Source organism: Sus scrofa, chromosome 14 (assembly GCF_054392235.1).
Source record: "Sus scrofa isolate SSC_HxYL_T2T_F1_AM1 chromosome 14, Sscrofa_HxYL_maternal_Yorkshire_Landrace_v2.0, whole genome shotgun sequence".
Lineage (NCBI taxonomy): Eukaryota > Metazoa > Chordata > Mammalia > Artiodactyla > Suidae > Sus > Sus scrofa.
This window is the reverse complement of record NC_139396.1, coordinates 64,437,705-64,463,388: the sequence shown is the minus strand read 5'-3', so window position 1 is coordinate 64,463,388 and position 25,684 is coordinate 64,437,705. Positions and strand designations below refer to the sequence as shown.

Below are 25,684 nucleotides of genomic sequence, written 5' to 3'. Positions count from 1 at the left end.
GATGAAGGGAGAAAGAGAAGGATGGGGGTGTAGGAAGGGATATAGGATAGATGGGTGGAGGGATGGTGGATGGATGGGAAGGGTATATATAGGATGGTTGGATGGAGGGAGGGAGGGGTGGAGGGAGGGATAGAGGATAGATGGACAGATGGATGGATGGACGGATGGAAGGAAGAAGGGGGGAGGGATGGTGGATGAATGACTGATGGAAGGAAGAACTGGACAAATGAATGGAACAACAGATAGAAAGATGAGGGGTAGAAGGAGGGATGGATAAGTCAATGGAAAGAAGAAAACATAGGAACATGGAAAGACTAGGTGGATGACTGGATGGACTGACAGATGGAGATACAGACAGACGGACCCAAGACCACGGTAGGGTGTGTGAGTGGTTCTCCCTGATAAGGGCTAGTGCCTAGAGTAGAAGGACCGCTCACAGCCCTCCCTTGGGGCTCTCAGATCCCTCCAGCCGCAGCCTCCTCCATCCTGCCCCTCCCTCTCTCTGGTTCTACCCCGGGCCCCGCCCCCTCAAGAAGTGACGCAGAGGAACATGGCAGGTGGGGGACCGGCCCCAGGCTTTATTGAGCAGATTCTGGGGAAGGGGGGTCAGGCAGGCCCTCACCCTGGCCCTGGAGCCTCCTCTTCTTGCCCTTGCTGCCCCCCAGGGCGGGCCTGGGCCACTGGGGCCTGTGCGCCCTTCAGCTGCTGAGGAAGCAGCCCCGCTTGTGCCACTTCTGGTCGCGGATGCGGCGCACCGACTGCAGCTGTGGCTGGTTGGCGTCCCACTCGTTCCAGTGGCGGTACTCGCCCCTCTCGAACACGTACTGGCGCCCGCGATAGCCAGGGAACTCGTAGCCAACCCACCTGCAGGGACACCGAGGTTGGGCTGAGGATGGTTAGCCTCCAGCCAGACCAAGGCTTTTAAAGCCAGCATCTAACCTGGCTCTCTACCTGCCTAAATCCCTCCTAGGCTGCCCAGTACCCTGGGGATGAATTCAAACTCCTAGCCCTGCTCACAAGATCCTTCACCAAACATCTATCTCTAGCGGTAGCTCGCATTCCTTTTTTAAACCCCACACTCCAGCCTTTCTTATTCTACTCTCCCTGAAATGGCATGTCTTTACACACTGTTCCTTCTGCTTGGAATGCTTTTCCTTGCCTTATCCTTATCTTGGCCCCTCTTTCATGATCATCCTTTACATCTCAATTTGGACATCTCTTCCTTCCAAAAGCCCTTCTTGATTCCCCCAGACTGAATCAAGTGCTTCCTCAGTTCCCCCCGAGCCCCTGTGTGTCCCCCATCATAATTCTGATCACAACAAACCGTGAATACTTGCTTGCTTGTCTGTCTCTGTATAAGACTATGAAATTCTTGAGGGAGGAGTTGTATAGTTCTTATTGCCCCCATACCCTGCACATAGCAGATGCTCAGTAAAAAGTTATTAATGGGAAGAGGTGGCACTTTTCAAGGCCCAACCCCAGATCACAAGCCCACAAGTGAGATGGATAAAGGGAAGGTGGGCCCAAGATTGTATGAACAGATATCAAGCCTAGAAGGAAGGAGGTGATAAGCCTGCTCTCCTACGTATTATTCACATGATACCTGTATACCTGCATGGCCCCTTGATAAAGAAGGATGATTGAAAAGGAAATAAAAATCTGAATTCAAGGGCCTGAGGATGTTCAGAAAAGGAGTGAAGAGATTTTGATGAAGATAGGTAGAGAGAATAGATTTCACTTGATTAAAAAAAAAGATAAAATTATAAGTCAAGTCTTCTCAGAAATCCATTGGTGCAGGAATGCAAGCCAGTGGACATCCACATCATGGGAGCTCTCAAGTGGGGCTCTGAGCAAGGATGGGGGAGGGGCTCTGACTCGAATGAAGGGCGTCAGACCCAGAGGGGCAGGAAATGGCAGCTGTGTAGTGAGAGCAGAGATCCTGTTGGGAGCCAAAGGCATGACTGGAGGACAGAGGAGGGGCAAGAGTGGGTTCAGGCCCCTTACGTTCCGTTGATAGCCCGGATGCTTGCCACACGGTCCTGGAAACCATGAGCCCAGAGGCTGGGCACGTCATCGTCCACTATCTCCATCTTGCGGCCCCCAAAAGCTGGGTTCTCAAACAGATGCAGCTTGTGATCCGGACCATCCTAGAGGAAAGAGGACGGGGTGACCCAGCTGCTCCCAAGCCCAAAGCAGGGGGCAGGGAGGCTCCAGAGGAGAATCAAGTCCCCGTAAAATAATGCCACCCCCACAGTGGGTCTTCTTAGAAATCGTAGAGCCAGAGAGCCATGATACCAAGAGGGGGCCTTTCGGGTCTCGTTAAACTCTGTCATTTAGCAGAGAGGGAAACGAAGGCCCAGAGTGGGCAGCTAGACATCAGAATTACTAATGTAGGAACTTTCTCTCTTTACAAAACCAGATTCAGAGTCAGTCTGCCCAGCTTTCCCCCTCCCAATCCCCTCCAAGAGCATCAGTCATTGTGACAAGGAGAAAGGGCTGGAGTAGCTGAGGAGTGAGTGAAATAAGTGGGAGAGAAGAGTGACATTTTAAAGCGTCACCATGGAAGTTCCCCTGTGGCTCAGCAGGTTCAGGATCCAGCATTGTCACTGCAGCATCTCAGGTTGCTGCCACAGCGTGGGTTTGATCCCTGGCCCAGGAACCTCCACACTGAGGGTGTGGCCAAAAAACCCACAAAAACAAAAAACAAAACATAAAGTCTCACCATGTGCTGAATCTCCTGCAGGTGTTCAAGAAACAAAAGGGAAATACTTGAGCTGTTTTGCGGTTACTTTCTGAAGCTGTTTTCTAGATTGTATGTCTTTGACTGGACCACATGGCTCATAATTTTAATAGGGTTACAGAGGGATGTGCCAGTGCCCTGCTGGCTAATTCAAGATGTGAATCCTGGCCTCCTGGCTCCCATCCCAGTGCCTATTCAATAGCCATCTTCCTCTTATCTTCCACAATCATTTAGATCAGAAATAATGAGGGCCCTTCCCTGGCCAGGTCCATAGCAGCCAAGCCCTTGGCCGAGCCTATAAAAGGAGCTTGCCTGACCAGCTCCCAGCATGTCCTACTCCAGGAGCTGTATACTCACAATGTGCAGAGGCCGGAGGGACAGGAGACTGTCACTGTGGTGGCTGTTGGACCAGGCGTCCCAGCGAGGGTAATCCCCCTTCTCCAGGACAAACTGCTCCCCTCGGAAGGCTCGGCGCTCAAACGCCAGCCACCTGCAGAAGGAAAGAGGCCTGGGTCACTTCTGCTACCGTGAGGGTGGACACAAGTCTAATGGGGGGGGGTTGTAGGTGCATCTGCCACGAGCTTTGACTCTGCACCCTCCCTCTAACCCTACTACTGATCCCTGGCCCTGGTATTGATGGAGCTACTAGGACATAGTGAAAGCTCAGACTCTGAGCCAGAAAACCGTCTTGGGAAATAGTGCTAAGAATCCGTTTTACATGTAACCTCTGTGTAGTCTGCTCAGAAACATTTTAAATGCAATACCTGGCACACAGTAAGTATCCCATAGACATTTTTTCTTCTTCTTCTTCTTACTATTATATTGTTATTATTACTATTATATATGTGCATCTTTCCATTCATTTTTACCAAAACTCCTTCTGAACTCTGTATCCTTGTTATCCCCATTTGACAGATGAGAAAACAGAGGCCTAGAGGGTGAAGCACCTTGCCCAGGATCACCCAGGTGGTTAGTGCTAGAGCCTGCACTTTCCATCTGAAGACAAGAATCCAGGGTCCAGCTGGGACTCTTGCTCGCTGTGTGGACACAGATGGGACACTTAACCCCTTTGGCCTCAGTTTCTTCATCTGTCAAGTGGGCCGGTTGTGAGGATTCAGTGATACAAATCATGTTAAAAATTTAGACATTGTCATCATTATTAAAATTATTAAAGCCCACAAGTCTGGCACTGAGCTAGGTGCTTGGGGTGTCTTTGTCTGTTCTCTCTCCATCTACTGACCCCAGAGATGGAAAGCTAGGAGGATTCTTAGAGAATTGCAGTTCAACACTTTCACTTTACAGGTGGGAAAACTGGGGCCCGAGATGAGAAGGGAGTTGCCTAAGGCCCACAGTGTATCTAGAGCTCCATCCTGGACCTCCCGACTCCCAGAGGGCTCAGGGCAGGCTAGGGGGTTCCAGGTACTCACGGCCCTGACTCCACTTGGATGGAGCCCACCTTCTCCAGCAGACTTTCCGTCAGGTTGGGGCACTCGGCTGAGAGCTCACACCGCTTGCCTTGGAAGTTCTCCATTTCGTACACGATCACCTGGAAGGGCAGCCTCCTGAGAGTGTCCCCCGCCCCAGAGCTGGGCTCCCAGCACTAGCTCCTGTCCTGCACAGTCCTCCTTGGAACATCTGCTCCATCCGTTCTGCCTGGTACCCGCCCTGCCCTGTCCCCTGGTGGCCACAGGGGAGAATGCCTTCAGGAACCTCAATTAAACCAAGGATTGCAACTCAGGTATCTGGCTGGAGCCAGGGCAGAAGCTAGGAAAGCCAAACGACCAAAATGACTGGAAGGAGGACTGTGGGGAAACGAAGCCGCTGTGGTCCAGAGGGACCTTCCTAAGCTTTTCAAGGGAAGCCAGAAAGCTGTAATTTCCTCAATGTGAAATTTCTCATTTAAAAAGTCCTATGCAGGACAAATAAAACCTCAGTTTGCAACAGCTGACCTTCACCTGACTCTCTGCCCCCAGAGGAAGGGGCTGCAAAGATGGAGGAAGGTTTTGCCTCTTTCACCTGCCTAGAAGCACAAACGGGTCCTTCATAGCAGGTCCTTGGGGAAGAGCAGCTCTGGTCATTTTATACCAGGTCAAGGGAGGTTCAGAAGGCGTCCTGGGCTGCACAAGTTAAGTGGAGGCACCGATTCAACAAGTCAGCTGGCTCTTTTCTCCCGAGCATTGGCGTGGACAGGGGGAAGCCCACAGATACCAAAAGGTTCCTGGAAGGGGTGGCAGCAATACCCCTCTCCTGGTGGGCAGTGTGCCTCTGGGCAGCTCTTCCCAAGGGGAAGCTGAGGGTCCACAGGGCAAGGCTGATTCACCCATAAATCAGGCTCAGAGCCAGGCGGCCTCTTAGCAGCTCTGCCCTTCCCCCCCTTATTCAAGCCCCCCATTATCTCCTTGGTCAACCCATCCTTGGACCCCATCTCAAACTAAAGCCCCTAAGGATAGCTTAGAAAGGACCGAGCCACCAAATTCCAGCTCTCAGATTTCTTCCTTCGTTGACCACAGTAATGGTGCCTGCATTTAGTTCTCACACGGGCTCTGGGGACTGTGTGGGAACCATTCCCATTTTAAAGAGGGGGCTGTTGAAGCCCAGGGAGGGCCAGGAACTGGACCAAGAGCAGCCATGGGCCCAGATCCCCCAACACCCCTCCCCACCTGGTACCTTGTAGCCGCCCCCGAGGCCTCCATGGCTCTTGCCGGCTGCAGCCTGCTCGGGTGTGCCATGCTGCTCTGCCATCTTCCCGGGAACACCTGTAGCTTCAATCAAAGATAAACGGGTCACCGTGTGCGCCCAGGCGAAACCAGGTGTTGATGTGATTAGAGTTGAGCTACAAAACTTGGCTGCTTGTGAGATGTGGTTGTTACTCACAACCAGTCATTCATTCAGCAAACACCCACTGAGCACCTACTCTGGACCCCAAGGGACTGGGACAGTCAGGGGGATCAGGAGCCCCATTTGATGGAGGGGAATCCCAAGGCCCAGGGAGGGTAGGCTGGGATTGGCCCAGGCTCCAAAGCCCATGCCCTTCCCCCACAACTGGAGCTCTGTGCGGACTCAGCACCTTCAGACCCTGGTCAAAGGGGGGGCTTTGGGGGACCTCCTGTACTAGGATTTCTCCCACCTCTGCACCCCAAGCAGTTGTCTTTTTTTCACTGATTACTTCATTCACCAAAGATTCCTTGAAAACTGTGTTGGTGCCTGGCCCTGTGCTGGGTGACCAAGAGGAACTGGAGATCATGGACTGGTGGGAGATGGACAGACAGACATCGAGAGAAAGCATGATGCTGGACCAGGTCCTGGGACACCTGTTCCAGCCCAGTTTCTCTGCATTCAATTATTCCTCCCGTATGCATTTATGGAGCACTTACTGTGTCCCAGCCACTTAAAGAGACACATACCCCAAAAGACACAGACAGACGGACAGCTCCCCTTCATCCCTAGGGACTGCGTCACGCACCATGGGGCCTGCAGTAGTCCTGTGGAAGGGTTCTTACCATGCCGCACACGCAGACACGTGGGACTGTTCTCATGTTTATCAGCACGTGGGCGCGCGCGCGCGCACACACACACACACACAAGCTCACACGAGCCCCCGTGGTCACAGCACATGGTCACTTTCCACCCACTACACAAACGCAGCCTCTCTGTGTCTCTTTCATGCACACATGCCCATTTCAGACATCCACGGTGGTCTAGAAGGCACCACAACTACACCCCACACCTGGCTGCTGCTCAGCCTTGGCTCCCGCACTCCCATTCCTTGGGGTAGCTGGGCTGCATGGAGTATATACTCAGAACACAGGCCCAGTGACGCATAGACATGGGCCATCTGCCTGCGTGTGCAGCATCAGCAGGAAACAGGGCCTGGCCCGGCTCATGGAAGACTCTCAGGAGATGCAGCAGCCCCCAGCTTGCCCCCCCGCCAGCTATGTTCAGTTCCTACAGGTCCCCTGCCCTAAGCTCATGCTCAAGGGCTTGACCCTGGCCACCTTGTGACACGGCTGGGCTTGGTGACTCTCTTGCATTCTCCCTCTCAGCTCCAGCCCTCACGTAGATCCCCAGTTTGTGCAGGGGGCCAGCTGTGCATGTCCCCCTCCCCCAGAGACCACCAAGGTCCAGGCCAGCCTCCCTGCCCCCGCCTCCTGGAATGCACCTGTTGCAGTCGCCTTGGGAAGAACAGAGGGGCCGGCGCCGTCTGCAGACTCGGCCTGCTGCTGCAAGGAGTGTCCTATTTATGGGCACTTTCTGACAGCCCAGCACATCCCAGCTTGCTGAGGCAGCGCCCTGTCCACCCGATTCTGTCCGGACCGCTTCATCCCAATAGCAGGCCTGGGGAGGCCCCCGTGCCTCTGTGTCCTCAGCCATGGCTTCTGATGACTTCCTGGGGGCAGAGGGACATCAGCTTTGTGGGAAGCCTGACAGTACCAGGCGGGGACCATCGGGCAGGAAAGGCCCCCAGTGCTCCCCAACTTCCTTTTTGTCTTCTCAGAGCCACTGTCTTCCTTATTGGGGTGCATGACATCCTTGCAATGGCTCTAGTTCTTAAGGTGAGAGGGCCCGGAATCTCTCAATTTTCCCACGTGCCATGTGGCCTTTTAAGTCAGATCACCTTGAACATACCCTTTACATTGGGTGTAAATCCATCCCAACATTTCCACGAGATGCTGTAACAGACCCAACAAAGATTGATTTTCTTCGTGTCGAAGGCATATCTGGATAATGGTAACCATTTGTTGAAGACCTACTGTGTGCACAGCACTGGGCCAGCTTCACAAGCAGTATGTTTAGTCCTCTTGCTGCTCTCTTTAGGAGTGGAATTATGATCCCCACTTTCAAGAGGGGGAAACAATTCAGAGAGATAAAGTCACTTACCCAGGATCACACAGCAGAGAGGAAGAGGGCTGGCCTGCAGAGCCCAGCTCTGAGCCTCCATAGAAATGAAGGTGATCATGATTGTCACCTAATTTATGATTAAAAACCTAGGCCCATGCATTTTGAGTGTGTGTCTAACAAAGCATAATTTTACCTGCTACTACAGAATCTCCCGGCTTTTTGAAAGTTTGCTTTAAGTCATTTTGCTTTCATGAAGACCTACACTAGTAGTGCTTTTACAAAAAAAGGCAAAAAGCAAAAAATCATTTGTGTTCATTTTGCCGAGATGTCATAGAGGTGAGTGGCGCCACCAAGCTCCTTCCTTGGGAACTACATCCAGCGTCTCAGCATCAAGGGCCACAGCTTTGAACTGTGTCCATGAGCAGCTGTGCTTGATCTCCATTGATTTCGGGCATCTGTGAGCAAGGGGTGTCCTAATTTAACTGCTTCAACATATGCCATTTCGGCTTAGGAAAGGTTTCATGCGAATGCTCTACTTTCAGAGAGTTGAGAACCTGCAGTTAATGATTACTGAATGAACAACATCATGAGAGAGCCAAGGAGTGAAATGTTAAACTGAGGGTTTTCTTTTGTTGTGGTTTATTTTTGGCTAAAATCCCCCAGTCAGCATAAGACCCAGTCTGCCGGTATCCCTGGAGATGTGGGTGACAGCTGGACTCTGGAAAGAGGTGGACCTTTGTGACCTTGTTAATGAAGTTCAGAGTCGTTACTCCTCATCTGTAAATACAGAGAAGCTTCTCTCTCCTCGAGCCACTAGAGTTCCAGAAAGCAAAATACTCAACACAGTGTTACTTTATTATATTCATCACTGAGGATATTGCCTGCTAGTTCAAGCCTCAGGACTACTTCCCTCTGGTGCTCACGGAAAGTAGTTGGTTTTAACCCCTTAATCTGGGATGCAGTCGCCACCTGCTGGACAGATAAGGGAAAGACAGAGGTGGGGGCAGCCGATGAGGTGACTCCCGCACCCCCGACCCCGCTCCCATCAGTTCTTTTAGGATCCTGGAAACCTATTATGTGCCCAGATTTCACATGCCACGTTTTCCAGCCTTGGCACTATTGCCATTTGGGGCTGGATCATTCTTTGTGCTGGCATGGGGGTGGGGGGTGTGGTCCTGTGCAGTATTGGATGTCGAGCGCCATCCCTGGCCTCTCCCCACTAGATGCCAGTAGCATTTCCCTTCCCTCCTTGTGATAACTGAAAAATGTCTCCTGCTATTGCCCAAGGTTGCCTGGGGGGCACAGTCCCCCCAGCTGAGAGCCACTGCCCACACTTGTTGCTGTCGCCACCCCCATTTTGGAGAACTGTGTGGGTTCAGAGGTACCCCCCAGCCAGGAGGAGGCAGAATGAGGAGCCAGCCCCACGCTGAATGGAGATCCTGCTTTGTCTACATTGGGCCCCCTTTCCCGGGACCCCTGCTCTGGCCTCCCGCTGCCTGGCCCCCAGCTCAGCACAGTGGAGAGACTGACTCAGCTGGGGGGAGGCATGCATGCGTCGGGGAGCCCATTCATTCATGCACTGACACACCAACTTCTCCAGTGCAGCTCGCGTCAAAGCTTTATTTGCTGTTTTCAGAGTCTGAATGCAACATCTTTGTACATGCAAAGGTCATTTTGTTTTAGGGCAGTCGACCAGATTCCCAACTGCTCTTCTTCTGTGCGTATGAAACCTCTTTACAGTTACAAAATAGAAAAGCACTTGTAGACAGCCAATACTCTGTGAGGTCCGGGGAGCCCCCTTTGTTTTAACGTTAAAAATATAGGTTTTTCTAGATGAATAATCAGTCACGCGACTTAGAGATCCTTTCTGGGATTGGATAAAGTGCCGGTCGACCGCCTTCCGATCAGAATTCCTAGAGCCCGTGAATTCATAAGGCAACTTCGAGGACACCAGCTGGCAGGACGCTTCAACTTTCCTGCCCACAGAAGACTCGAGTTCCTTTTCTAGCATGACTCAAATATCTGAGGAAGGGACCCAGGAAAAAGGTGAGGAAATTACAGAGTGTACGAATATATATGTCCGCTCCCCCCATCTTACAAAGCGTTTTGAGGATCGTAATCATCTGGGAAGTGCGTGACTTGGAGGAATATCGGTATAATTCAGGAAATAACACAGTACAAAACATCTTCCATAACACAACAGATGACTTTTGCCAGCCCCCCTATTTACATGATCTATAAGGCTATGTGGAATGAGATCATTAAAAAGCTCAAATTCTCCTTTAGACAATGGCATCTTTTTTTTTTTTTTTTTTTTTTTAAGTAGGTGTGATGCCACTGGAGATTGTCAAGAAAGTGCCAGGCTGATTCACAGGAGGAGATGGTGGGCTGCTGGGTGTGAGGGTTACTAAGGAGATTCTGGGAGGATGAGGAGGAGAGGCTGAGAGGTTACCTTGCCAGAAATCTCAGGCTGACTTTCCAGAACCTGGCTCTCTGCTCCCCCTCCCTGCGGGAACCAACTCAGACCAAAGAAACCTCTAGAAGGGTGATGGGGGTCAAAGGCGCTATGATCAGCCAAGACCCAGCACACTCACGCCTTCTGGCTTTCCACATGGCTATCCATTTCCAGATCCTTGGCTTGCTTGGAATTCCAACATGATGACTCCTGGGAGCTTCTCAGCACAGAGTTCAGATCCATCCTCCCTAAGGGGATGGAGCCCAAGCGGACCCCCTTCCACGTGCAGAGTGGGCCCTGCCCCCTTTAAGTGGCTCCTGCCAATCAATATTGTCCCTACCCCCACCCCATCCCACAGAGTCACAATGCTGTGGGGGTTTTTTTGTTGTCTTTTTTTTTTTTTTTTTTTTAATCTTTCCTGTTTTAACACATGTTGGAGGAGGAAAGGCACAGTCAGAGGCTTTGGAAGATTGCTCCATCACCATAGTCACTCACCGCAGCTTAAAGTCGGGAGGGGCAATTCCCAGTAGATAAAGCTTTTCTCCCATGCCCCTTCCCTCTCCACAGACCTTACCCCGAAGTGCTAATTTACACAAAGCAACAGTTACCTCACTTCCTGTATTCAGGGACAGGGCTGTGTGGGAGAGGCCATGGGGAGAGAGGAGGAGGCTGGGAGAGGCTGCCTTAGGGACCCTCTCATTCCGTGTGACTTCTTAGAGTCACCTCTAAGATAGCACTTTGTTTTGGAGGTGGTCCAAGCACACACCTGCTGATTTTCAGCTCCTGGGGCGGTCTGGGGGCATCGAGTTGAAAAACCTAAAAGCAGAAGTAGACAAGGCAGCTGCCAGCACCAGGCGGGAGCAGCTGAGGCCTTCACGGACATCATGCCTGAGGTTTTTCCAAATCCCCTGCACAGCCTCTAAAGTTGAGGACCTCAGGCTTACGCCTATTTCAATACCAAGAATTGGCCTCGATTCCCAGGACACACAAAGGAAAACACGTTTGTCTGAAAGCATGTGACTAGGTTTGTCCCCTGCAAACCCTCCCTATCCCATTGTCCTTTCCCTGAATCCTAGACAACCTGAGGCTGTCAGGTCAGCATAACTCAAAGTCCCCAACATTCTAAACTCTGTGAGGCCCCTGCTTCGCTGGCATTGCTCTGGTAGCTCTGAGGGACTCTGGACTCTCTACAACACTGAGTTTTGAGGCCTTGCCATGGAAATTCACAGGCTGAAGCTTGTTACATTAGGCAAGAGACCGTGAAGAAGGAGATCTACTGCAGAGGGAAAAGATGCAGACTTGTCCAAAGACCAGCCATCAAAATGCTGATGTGCAGAGGGGAAGAGGGGAGCAGGGGAAGGAGGGAGGGAAACAGAGATTATACTATTTTTAAAAAATCACCTATCTTATCCATCTATCCATCTTATTTTTGATGCATTCTGTATAAAACTTTCATCCAAAGAAAGCCAGAGGCCCAGGGCTTGATTAGGGCAGGTGACTCCATTGCATACAAATGATTAAGGCATATTAAGTTCATTTAAAAGGAGACAGATTTCCAAAGGTGGCTCCAGACAAACTCAAGAAACTAGCATACAACCCCTTGCTTAGCCCCCGAGAGCCCACACAGTTGTCTGCAAAGGTGCCAAGCATCAGTTGCCGATAACTTCATTGTACTGATCTTAGGGCCAGGGGCCATGGGAACCATAGGTCACAGGAGCCAGCACTAAGTGATTGTCCGCTCTGTGGTGTGGAGGGTGAGGCCGCTCTGCGCAGTTTCAAGGGGGTGGACTTTCTACGTCCTCATCACCAAAGGATTAAGTGGACTTTCTATTTCCAATCCGGGTGTGGGAGGTTAGGTAGAAGACCTCCAGGTCAATCTCGTGTTCAAGTGTTTTTCTTTCCTGGTGGGTGTACCTGGGCTGAAACATGACCAATTCCAAACTGAGAGTTCTGCATGGTGCGTATCCATACACTGACTCAATAGAGCAGGTTACTTCCTGCTGCCTAGATGGTACCAAGGGGCCCGACCCACCTTGAGAAAGACAAAGAAAGAAAGCTGCCAAGAAAAGAACTCAGGGTCAAAGCACACTGGGGGGTGTCTTTTAAGGAGACCTATTGACCTGGAAAGCCACCACATCAAAGGTGAAATAAAATGTGAACTGGATCTTTAAAAAATGAGAAAGAAAAATCAACTGAAGCAGTTCCCAAGAGGCCAGAGGGAACAGATTGACCACTAACTCAGAGAATGAAGAGAATACAGACTATGATCAAGCAAGACCAAGTCTCCAGACACAGATGCATGAGGTTTCCAGATGCACAAAGGTTGAGCAGTTGACAGGTTCCAACAACTGCCCATCAAGCAGCCAAAGCTCAGTCAATGGGATTCTGGGAGTGGGCGCCCAACTTGGGGCTCCATCACTGTCCGTGGTGCTGAACCACAGCCCCTTCTCCAGGGCCCAGGCATTGGTCTTAACCTGGAGAGACAGGATGCGTCTCCATCCTGCACCCCCAAGACAGAGAGGGGGTGAAGGGAGATCAGGGAGGGAGAAGAGTTGGGGAGACAAATGAAGACCGTGGGAGGGGGGCCAGGGAGCAGGGAGGCATGTTTTGACACCATTTGCAAAGAACGGATTTATCAAGAGAAATTTCCACCTCCAGGAAAGTGCTGGGCACAGATCCACTAGGAAACTGAGCCCCCACAGCCCCTGGCAATCGTGGGCTGCCCTGGGAACGGCTTGGGCATCTATCTCACAGATGGGCATCTTCCATGCAAGGTTGGCACAAGGATTATGGCAACTCCAGACATGACAGGTGGGCCAGCCATTTCTGAGACATTTACTGGAGCCTTGGGCTTAAGAGGTGGAAGCAGGTGTGGAGGATTTCCTACAAAAAGGACAGAGTAGATGGTGACTGGAGACCCTGGAGGTCTTGGAGATTCCTGGGAATGAGCTGAGAATTGGCAGGAAAAAAGAGGCAAGGTAAAAGCCTGGACTTGATCACCTAGCATCTGGCACATCTGTTCATAGGCCCCGGAGTGGGCAAAGGGCTCCCCTCCATAGAAGGGCTTTTAGCAAGACCCTCCCTTCCTGCATTTGGACCTAGAAAAAGCACCTGGTCAGGTAGAATGGGGGGTGGGGCGGGTAGAAAGAAGAGGTGAGAAGAAACCCCTTATTCATCATCTATCCTGAGGCCAACTGGGAACGGTTCTTTCAAGCCAGCAGCTCAGGTCATGCTCAGAAAAGGACTTTGGAGAAAGAGGCTCTCAGGGGGCAGGTTTGATGCTTGAGAGGGAAAGGCACTGCCATTCGGGCTGCTGTTTTTGAACCCTTGGGGTCAAGGGACAAAGGTCACCCCACAGAAATCAGAGCTCAGATGAAAAGGAACCAGGAAAATGTACACAAGGGTGACAAGGAGTTTTTTTTTTTTTTAAAAGCTTGGGTAGGGATAAGATAACCTGAGATGATCAGATACTTTCAAGCAAACTGTTCGCACGCCTCTCCCCCTGTTCTTTCACGTCAAAACGTATATACATATCAAATTTCAAAGAAAGTTGGCTGCATTATTGCTTTATCACCTTCGAAAGCAAACACGATGACGTACAATGGAACAGGCCAGCTCTGCACCAGCCCCGTGGGGAGGATAAATACTCTTGAAAGAATGAGGGTGGGTGTTTAAAGATCGGAACTTCTGATTCTTCAAGAGGGAGAAGTACCCCCGCAAAGGAGGAATCAAAACCCCCAACCCAGCAATGCTGCTTTGGACCACAGTTACAGCAGGAAATGCATGGTTTCATCTTCCTTGAAAACGTCCTTTTGAAAAAGACCAGACCTGGGGTTGGAGGAAAAGGGATGTTTTCAGACTCAGGACCCAGGAGAGATGGGCCAGCCTTACATCCCCATTCATGGTGCTACTGCAGGGGTCAAAAATGGGGAGAAAAGCACATTTTTACGTAAAACCAAAACCAAACCCCTGCCAGCGTGGATTTTCTGGGCCGCCTGGATTCTTTCCCAGCCGGAGGTGCTGTCTGGGAGGCGGTGACAGTGCCTGTGGAGGATAAGCCTTCCTGCCCCATCCATTCAGGAGAGCCTGCTGAGGGGTAGGCGCTGGGCAGTGTTCTCCCTGCCACCGACCAGAAGGGCCCAGGCATGTGCAGGAAGGGACGCAGCGGCATGGCCTCGGCTTCGGGTTCTGACAGTTAAGGCTTGTTCATTAGATGTGGCAGTGTCCCCTGTCTGGAGAGGAAGGGACAGTCTTGGCGTCAGTCGGGGGAACATGTGACCCCATTTCTCTCCACCCTCAAGCCTTAGAACCTCTTCTGGTGCTTCCCAAGACGGCCACCCCCACAAGCCATAGGTTAGGAAAGATGACTTTTTTTTTTCTTTTTACAGCTGGACCTGCAGCATCTGGACGTTCCTGGGTTGGGGGATCCAATTGGAGCTGTAGCCTCTGGCCTATACCACAACCACAGCAATGCCAGATCCCAGCTGCATCTTCAACCTACACTGCAGCTCATAGCACCGCTGGATCCTTAACTCACTGAGCAAGGTCAGGGATCCGCTCCGCATCCTCATGGATACTAGTCAGTTCATTACTGCTGAGTCACATAGAATTCCACGTCCACTGATTTTTTTAAAGGTGCATGGAGATGCAGTGAGAAGGGCTGAGACCAGAGCCTGGGCCCTGGGACCCTTCGCCAATGCCCTTTCCACCCACCCCAGGCCGTCCAGCTGTGTTTTTCTCCCGAAGAGGAAGCGGATCATTACCGCCCTCTTTACAGGAACCTGGAGCTCCCTCGGCTGCGTTTTCCCTTCTCTTCTCCAGGGCACAGCACCCCGAGTCTCTGAGACTTTGCCCCCTCCCCAGCCCCTGGGATCACGGGCTTGGTCCCGGTCCCCCCTCCAGGGTCTCACCTACCTGCTCAAGCTTGATTCTCACACAGGCTTTGCCTCTTCTTGGATTTCAGCTCCTTTAGCCACTGGGGAGAAGGCTCCTCCGATCTGAAACCACAAAGCCAGTGAGAGCCAACTGTGAGCCTGACCAAGAGCTCCCTGTGGGCCAGGATATATGGGACACAATTCTCCCACTGCCCTGCCAAGGCAGGGGAGAAGCCACACTCGCCAGTGGCGAAGATGCCCGTGTGAACACCATCAAAACAGGAAGGAACCAAAGTGCCCCAAAGTGGGGGACATTGAATAAGTCATGGTGTATCCATTCTGTGAAATAATCTGCCACAGAAGGTCATGCTCACATGAAATTATTTCCATCCATCCACTTGTCATCTAGATAGCCATCCATCCTTCCACCTCTCTACCCTCCTAAACACCCGTAAGGGTTAATTCCATGCGTCAACTTGGCTAGGCCACAGTACCCAGCTGTTGAGTCAAACATTATACTAGATGTTTCTGTGAAGGTTTTTATTTATTTATTTATTTATTTACTTATTTATTTAGATGAGATGTGACATTTAAACTGGCTGTCTCTGAATAAAGCAGACTGCCCTCTGTAACATGGGTGGGCCCTGTCCAATCAGGTGAAGGCCTTAATTAAAAAAGACCAACCTCTGCAAAAGAAGAGGGAATTCTGCCAAGACACTGCTTTTGGGACTTGAACTGCAACATCAGCTCCTCCCTGGGTCTCCAGCCCACCTGCCTACCCCTCAGATTTTAGACTCGCAAGTCCCCACAATTGTGAAAGCCAATTCTTAATCTCTCTCTCTCCCTATGCATTATATCCTATTTACATCCTATTGGTTCTGTTTCTTTGGAGAAGAAATACAATGACTAATACAATGCCTGCAAGACATATATTTTATATATATAAGCATATATATACACATATATATCTTACGTTTACTGAATAATGATAAGGACTATTTGGGAGGGTATGATCTGTTTTTTTTTGTTTTTTTTTTTTTTTTTTGTCTTTTTGCCATTTCTTCGGCCGCTCCTGTGGCATATGGGAGGTTCCCAGGCTAGGGGTCGAATCGGAGCTGCAGGTGCCGCCCTACACCACAGCTCACAGCAATGCCAGATCCTTAACCCACTGAGCAAGGCCAGGGATCAAGCCCGAAACCTCATGGTTCCTAGTCAGATTCGTTAACCACTGCGCCACGACGGGAACTCCCTTGACTTTTTTTTTTTTTAATTGAAGAATACACATCCAGAAAAGTACTCAGATCACAAGTGCACAGCAGAATGAATTTTCTCAAAGTGAATATATCTGAGTCATCAGCCATCTGAACGGTAACATTTTCGAGGGCTCTACTTTTTACTTTCTTTTTTATGTACTTTTCTTTGTTCTCAGAATGGCTTGTAATGAGAACACATCATTTAAACAAAAACAAAGTCAAACAAAAAATTCTGAAACTTTTTTAAAGAAAAATCATACTTATGAAGAATTTAATGGTCATGGGGGACTGGTCACACCAATATGTAAACAACAAAGAAACTACATATACTATATGTTGTAATCTCAATGACATTCTTTTAAAAATAGAAGGATCGGAGTTCCCGTCGTGGCTCAGTGGTTAACGAATGAGACTAGGAACTATGAGGGTTCGATCCCTGGCCTTGCTCAGTGGGTTAAGGATCCTGGGTTGCCGTGAGCTGTGGTGTAGGTCACAGACACGGCTCGGATCCCGCGTTGCTGTGGCTCTGGCGAAGGCTGGTGGCTACGGCTCTGATTAGACTCCTAGCCTGGGAACTTCCATATGCCACGGGAGTGGCCCTGGAAAAGGCAAAAAAGACAATAAATAAATAAAAATAAAAATGGAAGGATCGAGGACCACACATCACCATAGTGGTCTCTGGACAGGTCAGATCATGGGTGATTTTCTTTTCTGCTTTACATTCATTTTATATTCCCTACAATTGCCATGGTGAGCCTGTGCTGTTCTTTTTTTTTGGTCTTTTTAGGGCTGCACCTGTGGCATATGGAGGTTTGCAGGCTAGGGGTCCAATCAGAGCTAGAGCTGCCAGCCTACACCACAGCCACAGCAATGCGGGATCCAGGCCACCGCATCTGTGACCTACCCAACAGCTCATTGCAATGCCGGATCCCTAACACACTGAGCGAGGCTAGGGATCAAACCCGCATCCTCATGGATGCTAGTCGGGTTCGTTAACCACTGAGCCACTACGGGAACTCCTGTACTGTTCTTATAATCAAACACATGTATGCGTGAAAACTGACTGCTGTTGATTGCAGAGAAAGCTCCTGACCTGTGGTCCTGGAGGGCTCAGGGACACTGCTCACTTGGCTGGGGGTGGGGTGGGAGTCTGTGAGGAAGGAGAGGGGTCCCTTGAGCAGAGAGGGGTCTGCGTACCCTGGAGAAACACTGGAGCCCTCAGCTGACTCCAGAGCAATCCTGATGTTTCCACAGCAGGAGAGGCACCCTCTCAGCCCCAACCTTTCTCTCAACCGCTTGCCCTCCTGCTTTCCACAGCCCATCCTGTGCTCTGAGAATAGGCACTGCCCGCACTGCCCGGTTCCTCCAGGCCTCTGGGCCTTTGCGTGTGCTGGACTCCAGCCACTTCTTTGTCTGTCATGACCCAGCTCAGTGTCCCCTTCTCCTGGAAGCCTTTCCCACACCTCTCCTCCTCAAGTCTGCATTACAAGCCCTTCTTCTGCCTTCCTCTATCCCGGGGGGCAGATAAAGAGCCAGACAGTAAGTGTTTTTGAGGTTGCAGGTTAGCAGGTGTCTGTCAGCTAGACAAGTTTGCACTTGTATCAGGAGAGCAGCTGCAGACCATCTTTAAATGATGGCTGTGTGCCAATAAAACTTTATTTACAGGAAGTTCCCATTGTGGCTCAGCAGTAATGAACCCAACTAGTATTCGTGAGGATGCGGGTTCGATCCCTGGCCTTGCTCAGTGGGTTAAGGATCTCACACACACACACACACACACACACACACACACACACACACACACACACACACACACACACAGAGCTGTGGTGTAGGTCACTGATGCAGCTCAGATCCTGAGACGCTGTGGCTGTGGCGTAGGCCAGCAGCTGTAGCTCTGATTCAACTCCTAGCCAGGGAACTTTCATATGTCGCAAGTGTGGCCCTAAAAAAGCAATTAAAAAAATTTATTTACAAACACAGACAGCTGGCTAGCCCTTGCTCTAGTCATAACTCTTATATTACAATGGCAGCATCATGAATAATCCTTAACATTCATGTGTTAGCATGTGGAAGTTCTCGGACCAGAGATTGAATCTGAGCTGCAGTTGCAACCTAGACCACAGCTGCAACAATGCCCAAAACTTAACCTACCGCTCTGGGCCAGGGATCAAACCCGCACCTCTGCAGTGACTGGAGCTGCTGCAGTTGGAGCCTTAACCCATTGTGCCACAGCAGGAACTCCAGCAACACTCTTAATAAGAATTCCACCGTCCTCTACTGAGTACATGCACACGCCAGATCCAGTGCAAGGGGCATTACACACACTTCCTTGTTTCACCCTTATGACCATCTGGGAAGGGCAGGATTAGTAAACCCATTCTGCAGATGAGGAAACTGAGGCTCTGGAGTGACTTTTCTCAGGCCACGCAGCTCTTAAAGCTGCACAGCTGGGATGAAGCCCTGGCTATGTGATCTTAGAGCCGGGCTCTCTAACCGCCACCAGCAGCTGCTGACATGCCCCAGGCTGGGAGCCCCTGCGAGGCGGGGGCTGTGAGGGCTCATCTGTGCAGGGGGCAAACCTAATCTGGGAACTGGACAGCTACTCCCCAAAGGGCAGCTGTATTGAGTTTCTCTCCTTTAACCTGGCTGTGCCCTTGGGTGGTCCTCCCAGGCCACCTATACTGTCCTGAGACACAGGCACTTTTCTGCAGGGTCGGAGGGGAAGGAGGCCTCAGAGTCCCCATTGGTCAGACAGGGCTGGACCGGAGCAGGAATTTTCCAACCACGGAGTCCTGGATTGCCCTGTAGCACGTGGAGGGAAGAGGGAAGGTGTGCGGCCGGCTGGCCTGATTCCTGCCCCCTTCCCCAGCTCTGTGTATTTTTTAAGATGTCCAGGGGAGCTCCCGCTGTGGCACACCTGGATCAGCATGCTGGTGTCTTAGGAGCAGTGGGACGTCAGTTCTATCCCAGGCCCTGCACAGTGGGTGCAGATCTGGTGTCACAGAGGTTGCGGCTTAGGTTGAGACTGTGGCTCAGATGTGATCCCTACCCAGGAACCCCACATGCCATGGGGGGGGCCAAAAATGAAAAAAATAAAGAGAGATGTCAGGGGGCAGAGAGTTTACATGAACAAAGTTCTACTACGAGAGCGAACACACAGTGGAGGTTCTCCCCGCCCTCGGCTCCAGACCCTAGGCAGGCGCCTCCCCGGAAGTGCATCTGCAGTCCAGGAGGGGAGGACCTTCATCCCCAAGACCCCTCACCTCTCGTCCTTCTCCACACTGGACGGCAGCACGCGGCTGCCCAGCACCCCAGGCTGGAAGGGGGACTTGGAGGTCTTGGGCTGGGGGGCCCAGCCGGGGGTCTCACCGGGTCCGTCCGCCTCTGGCCTCTTGTGCAGCTGGGCCTGGGGAGAGAAGACAGTGGTGGAGTCTGTAAACTGCCTGTGGCCTGGGGGAGGGGCCCATTCTACGGCACTGTCACTGTCACTGCACAGTGGTGACAACAGGGCTCCCGGCACCCGAACAGACCCAGGTAGCAGACACGGTAGGGGGTTGAGATGGGGAGATGCTGCCTGACCTTGGAGGCCAAGAAAAAGCAGAGGTCAGGTGCAGAGTCCAAGTGGCCACTCTTGACCCCTGTAATCAACAACCATCAAAAATCTACACATTCTTGGAGTTCCCGTCGTGGCGCAGTGGTTAACAAATCCGACTAGGAACCATGAGGTTGCGGGTTCGGTCCCTGCCCTTGCTCAGTGGGTTAACGATCTGGCGTTGCCGTGAGCTGTGGTGTAGGTTGCAGACGCGGCTCGGATCCCGTGTTGCTGTGGCTCTGGCGTAGGCTGGTGGCTACAGCTCCGATTCGACCCCTAGCCTGGGAACCTCCATATGCCGCGGGAGCGGCCCAAGAAATAGCAACAACAACAACAACAAAAAAAAGACAAAAAGACAAAAAAAAAAAAAAATCTACACATTCACCTTATCTTCGGGTAGAAAGCCACCATTTGCGGGGTGCTCATCACAGAAACCCTGTCTCCCTAATTTTCCAAGAGCCTGATATGGAGGCCATGGTCATATCTCCCAGACGAGATCCAGCTCCATCAAACTCCTTGCTCCTGAATATAGGAGTACATGAGGTTTTTGACTATCAGATGCCCGTGGGGAAAAGGCAGGCGCAGTTCCCACCACCAGGAGGGCACGTTGGGAATGGAATGCCTTTTTTTTTTTCTTTTTTTTCTGGCTGCGCCCGAGGCATGCGGAAGTTCCCTGGCCAGGGATGGAACACAAGCCACAGCAATGAGCTGAGCCACAGCAGTGACGACGCCAGGTCCTTAACCTCTAGGCCAGCAGGGAACTCCCCTGAGGTGGATTTTTGGCCCCCTTTACAGGTGAGCACATGGAAGCTTCACTAAAGACCAAACTGAGCAGCAGGCTTAGAGGTCAAAGAAAGATAGAAAGTGGCGGAGGTCCTGTCGTGGCTCAGTGGTTAACGAATCTGTCTAGGAACCATGAGGTTGCAGGTTCGATCCCTGGCTTGCTCAGTGGGTTAAGGATCCAGCATTGCCGTGAGCTGTGGTGTAGGTCACAGACGCAGCTCAGATCCAGCACTGCTGTGACTGTGGTGTATGCCGGTGGCTACAGCTCCAATTGGATCCCTAGCCTGGGAACCTCCATATGCCGCAGGAGCGGCCCAAGAAGTGGCAAAAAGACAAAAAAAAAAAAAAAAAAAAAAAAAAGACAGAAAGTGGTGATTCAGAAACAGGGGGGGTCGCTGGAAAAACCCAAATAAATCAGCAGCATTGTTCATAGCACCAGGCCAAGGCCAATGTGCAAGTCTCAATAACGTACCATGGCCTGGGCAGGGGGTGCTCACTGGGGAAGCTGGGTGAGGAGAGGGACCCGGGAACTCTCTCTACTAGTTCTGGAATTCCAGTCTTCAAATATTTTTTTATTTTTTATTTTTTTAGGGCTGTACTTGTGGCATATGGAAGTTCCCAGACTAGGGGTCGAATCAGAGCCACAGCTGCCAGCCTACGCCACAGCCACAACAATGCCAGATCCAAGTCTCATCTGCAACCTACACCATGGCTCATGGCAACGCCTGATCCTTAACCCACTGAGAGAGGCCAGGAATCGAACCCGCAACCTCATGGTTCCTAGTCGGATTTGTTTCCACTGCACCACAGTAGGAACTCCCTGAGTCTTCAACTATTTCAAAACAAGACAGGGAGGAAAGGAGGGAGGAAGGAAGGAGGAGGGTGAAGAACGTGGGTCTATCTGTTTGGCGGCCACGCTGAGCATAGCTCTGGGCATGAGGTACCTTCAGTGCTGCGGGGTCCATGCCTGGAAACACAGGCATCCTCTGGGGTCGGCTGATGGGCGTCCTCTCAGCCCTGGATGGCTTCTCCTCCTCATCTGACTCTTCCTTCCTGGGGGATTTCTCCTCTGTTGCAAAGAAAAGAGCACTGAGGTCCCTGGCAGCTGCCATTGTGAGGCCTTCGTGCCAGACCCTTTGCACAGACAGTCTGTCGGGCAACCCCCACAGCCCAGCACAGAGGCCTTACGGGCCCATTTTCCAGATGGGGACAAATCCAGGTGCCTGTGTTCCTTCAAAGTCAGGAAGCTCCTTCCAGGGTTTCCCTGCAATCTTCCTGCGGGTCTGAGTGCTCCGTGCAGCAGGGGGCGTACCTGTGGAGTCCCTGAACATCCACGCACTGTCGGCCTCCTCCTCCAGGGGGGACCTGCTCTCCGACTCGCTGACTCGGCTTCGCCGGCGGGGATGGGAGAGGGGCGCCCGGCGGCGGCTTCTCTTGCTGAGCTGCACGCGGGTCTTGAGGGCACTTGAGTCGAGGACTGAGGTTTGCTGTGGGGGCGGCAGAGAGGGAGAGACAAATGGGCACAGGAAACATGAAATGAGGGCACCCCCTGAGGGAGGTGTGTGTAGCTGCACTGATGCACAGATGGTATTCAGGTGGTACCTGGGCCAGCATTTCTCCATTTTAATAGGAACCTCACACCCTAAGACTAATTTCTCTGTGAAACATACCACATAAGCTGATTCCAAGAAGCCAATGAACCTCAAGTGCCCCACACGGTGGCGCATAATGGAAATGCCCTTCCCCTCCTGGTGACACCATCCGAGCAGGTAAGCTAGAGTAGTACACAACAGGAGCTCAACACATGTTTGTCTGTTTGTTGAATGAATAACTAATCACATCATCTAACTAAATCCTTACAACAACCTTATTCCACACAGGGACCATGAGCTTGGGGGTTCTCAGTGTGGTCCATCCTCTACTCCCAAAGATTCTGGGTGCAGGTGAGAGAGGCTGGAGCTACCTACTAAGTACCAGGCATCTGTTTTCAAGCATCACACTCTGAGCAGAGGCAGGTGGAGGGCCAGTGATGGTTTCCAAAGTCACCACCTTTTGCGCCAAAAGGGCTGGGAGGACAAACCATCCAAGTTGGCCTGGCCATTGGCTCGGTGACCTCTCAGGAGATGGTGGTAGAGAGCTTGTAGCTTGGGGTTCAATCCCACTTGGTTCGAATCCTAGCTGTGTGACCTCACGCAGGGGACTCACCCTCTCTGAGCTGGGGTGTCCCTATTTTTAAGAGCAGAATAATAGTCTCCCCTTCCTAGGGTGGTTGAGAGAATTCAATGAGCCCTGGCCTGGAAACCTCTGGTTCCAGCAATGCCTGATGCAGGATCATGGCCAAGAGTTATTCCTAAAAGGGGCCTCTCTCTTCCTGGCCAGCTCCTTAGCGGGCATGCAATTCTGGATTCCTCTTCTCAGCTCCACTTTGGAAAAATTCTGTCACCCAGGCCCTCTTAGTTAGCAATGATGAGCTAATTTCAATGAATCACTTCCCAGAGTTGGTAAGTGACAGACACCCCCCTGGGCATGGGCGGAGGGAGCTGACATCAATCGGCACAGCTGTTTCCCCAAGAGGCCACAATGGTGTTCCATGAGGGGACTAGAGTGGGCTGGTCAAAGTGGGTGGGGGATGGAAGTCACCCAGGGTCTACCGTCCCCAACAAGAGAGTGCACATTGGTAGAGAAAGCCAGCATCTTGGACTCAGAGGTGGTGGGAAGGGGCCACAGCCAGGCAGGGGCTGGCTTGGGTGGTAGGGGCTTTGCTTCCACTTCCCCAGGCCCACCCTTGCAGCCTCAGGCCACTATAGCAGCTAGACTTCTTAATGCCTCTGCTTGCAGCCTCCAAATTTTGCCTGCAGGTGACCTCAGTGTGAAATAATCAGCTGGACCCGTGCTCAGGGACACAAGCGTTTCAATCACTCAGTGGCCACTTCTGTTCCCTAATCTGCAAAAATGGGGCTGGGGTCTTCTCTTGGGCTTAATGTTCTAGAAGGGAAATCTGGAGAATTATGCTAGTGCACAGTGACATCACATGAGCATGTAAGCTAGAACAATGCTTGGGACATAGCTGGAGCTCAGTAAATGTCTGTTGAATGAATAACTGAACATATCACCTAACTAAATCCTTACAATCTGCACCCTGGCCATGTTTACAGAGTGGGGTGCCCCAGTGGACACTGTATTTGTGCCTGTCCCATCTCTGCCCTTATCTAGAGATGCCAGCAAGAGACCTTGACCATGTTTAGGAAGGAGAGGCCACTTTGAGGTCCTAAAAGCCCCCACCCAAGCAGTGATGCTCCTTCTCTGGGGGGCATCTGTGAGCTTTACGTGGAGAGAGGGTCCATTTTAGACTTTGCATCATTTAGGTGTTGCATCCTCAGGAGGGGGGGCAGGTAGCCCTACCGTCAGGGAAGGAGAATAATAAGACCCCTGTGTCTCAAGGATTGAACAGGACGATCTTCCTGACCTGAGCAGAGGACTGGTGCTGGTCCAGAAGGGGCTGGGTTGGGAGGCGGTTGGACCCAGGAGGCTGGCATCTTGGGGGCTGTTCTGCGAGGCCTTGGAAGAGCTGAGTTCTGGGGGCTGCCCGGGCCTGAGGAGACTCCCTTTACAGAAAGACTTGGATCCCCTGGCTCCAGGGACACGATCCCATTTGCTAAGATCTTAGTGAGAACCCCCAGCAGAATCAGTCTGAGCATCCTCAGGCAGATACCCTCAAGGGTGAGAGCCCAGACTGCCTGCTTACCTAACAGATGGGGTCTTAGCTCAGTTGTTTTTTTTTTTTTTTCCCCCATATCCACAGCATGTGGAAGTTCCTGGGTCAGGGATCAAACCCTTACCACAGGGGTGACCCTCACCACAGCAGTGATAATGGCAGATCCTTAACCCTCAGCACCACAAGGGAAGGCCAATAGCTAGTTTTAACTTGAACACATGTTGATTATATTCACAGCTGTCATGGTTACGAGTGAGTAAGGAAGCTGAGACTCAGAGAGCTGAAGACATTTGCCCTAAGACACACAGCTGGTGTGTGGCAGGTCCAAACCACATGCAGACATCAGGCCTACCTCAGATTGTGCCCGCTGCACCTATGGCAGGGGGCCCTGGCACACAACTTCTACCCTTGAAAGGGGCAATTAGGGAGCTGCTAGAATGCCCCTTTAAGAAGAAATGACTGTTTCTCTCACGTGATTCCAACTTCCAACTTACATCGATAAAGGAGAAGTCATCCACCCTTTTTGAGGGGCTGATGTCTGGTGGGAGTGGCCCTTCTGTCCCGTCAGTGGATTCCAGGTCGGTGCTGGATCGGTCCACACTGGTGCTCCGCTGGTCCCTGGAACAGTCATGCTGATCCCCGATCGAGGTGGCCTCCGTTTGGGAGGACAGTGAGGACAAGCGGCTGCTGGGGGCCTGCTTCCGAGTCGATGTGGCACTGCTATCAGGCGATGGGGACTCAGGGGCTAAGCTGTGAGAAAGGAAGGGAGGGAGGCATGCTTAGGCAGGTTGTTTCGGAGAACTGCATTTCAAGGAAAGGAAGAAACTCAGAGTAGGTGTGGGGTGTGCTTTATGTACCGAGAAATAAGAGACGACAGAGCTTCCTAGTAGGAGAACCACTCTGGACCCAGCCAGGTACCATATGTGATGCCTCCAGCACATCTGGACAGGTGTGGGATGGGAGGAGTCAGTCCTGTCCCTTTCAGGACCCTCTAACCCTGCCATTTGGCACTGGGTCCTTGCAATGTGGCCAATACGGGCTGTGCCGTGAATACAAAGTACATGCTGGATCCCCAAACCTTTCAGTGGAAAAAAAAGAATGTAAAGTATCTCTTTAATAACTTCATATTGATTACATGTTAAAATGGAAGTATTTCAGGTCTGCTGGGTTCAGTAGACTATACTGTTGAAATGCATTTCGCAAGTTTCTTTTTACTGTTCTGACGTGATGTGGTGGCTAGGACATTAAAATTGCATGTCTCAAGTCTGCAGCTGGCATTGTATTTCAGGTGGACGGTGCTGAGGGAGACCAATTAAGTACCAGCTGTTACCCATGGAAGAGCAGGAGTCAATCTTCCCCACTGCTTCATTCATTTATTCACTCACTCACTCACTCACTCACTCACTCACTCACTCACTCACTCACTCAGG

The 25,684-nt window shown here is 51.5% G+C and overlaps 2 protein-coding genes across 8 annotated transcripts in view; both read right to left on the bottom strand.

Moving 5' to 3' along the window:
• Nucleotides 1-553: 553 nt before the first annotated feature.
• CRYBB3 (crystallin beta B3) lies at nt 554-9,601 on the bottom strand. 2 transcript variants are annotated; one of them, XM_084994636.1, is made up of 7 exons: nt 7,773-9,601; nt 6,900-7,127; nt 5,408-5,496; nt 4,168-4,286; nt 3,098-3,230; nt 2,005-2,147; nt 554-864 (listed from the first exon to the last, which is right to left on the bottom strand). In XM_084994636.1, the coding sequence occupies exons 3-7, from the start codon at nt 5,480-5,482 to the stop codon at nt 699-701; spliced, it is 636 nt and encodes a 211-aa protein (XP_084850762.1). In that variant the 5' UTR covers nt 5,483-5,496; nt 6,900-7,127; nt 7,773-9,601; the 3' UTR covers nt 554-698. The 2 variants fall into 2 exon arrangements, with proteins under 2 accessions (XP_084850762.1, XP_005670820.1); XM_005670763.4 differs by having other exon boundaries at nt 5,408-5,502; nt 6,900-9,185.
• The window catches only part of KIAA1671 (KIAA1671 ortholog), a 213,786-nt gene continuing 197,281 nt past the window's right edge, over nt 9,180-25,684 (bottom strand). For 5 of the 6 annotated variants that reach the window (XM_084994628.1, XM_021073316.2, XM_084994627.1 and 2 more), the window contains exons 7-12: nt 24,749-25,004; nt 21,852-22,026; nt 21,484-21,608; nt 19,428-19,570; nt 14,949-15,031; nt 9,180-14,266 (exon numbers count right to left, since the gene is read on the bottom strand). In XM_084994628.1, the coding sequence (XP_084850754.1) occupies nt 14,953-15,031; nt 19,428-19,570; nt 21,484-21,608; nt 21,852-22,026; nt 24,749-25,004 (778 nt within the window). In that variant the 3' untranslated portion in view covers nt 9,180-14,266; nt 14,949-14,952. Of the gene's footprint in view, nt 14,267-14,948; nt 15,032-16,886; nt 17,169-17,858; nt 19,571-21,483; nt 21,609-21,851; nt 22,027-24,748; nt 25,005-25,684 lie in introns of those variants that run through there. The other variant, XR_014826448.1, reaches the window with a different exon arrangement.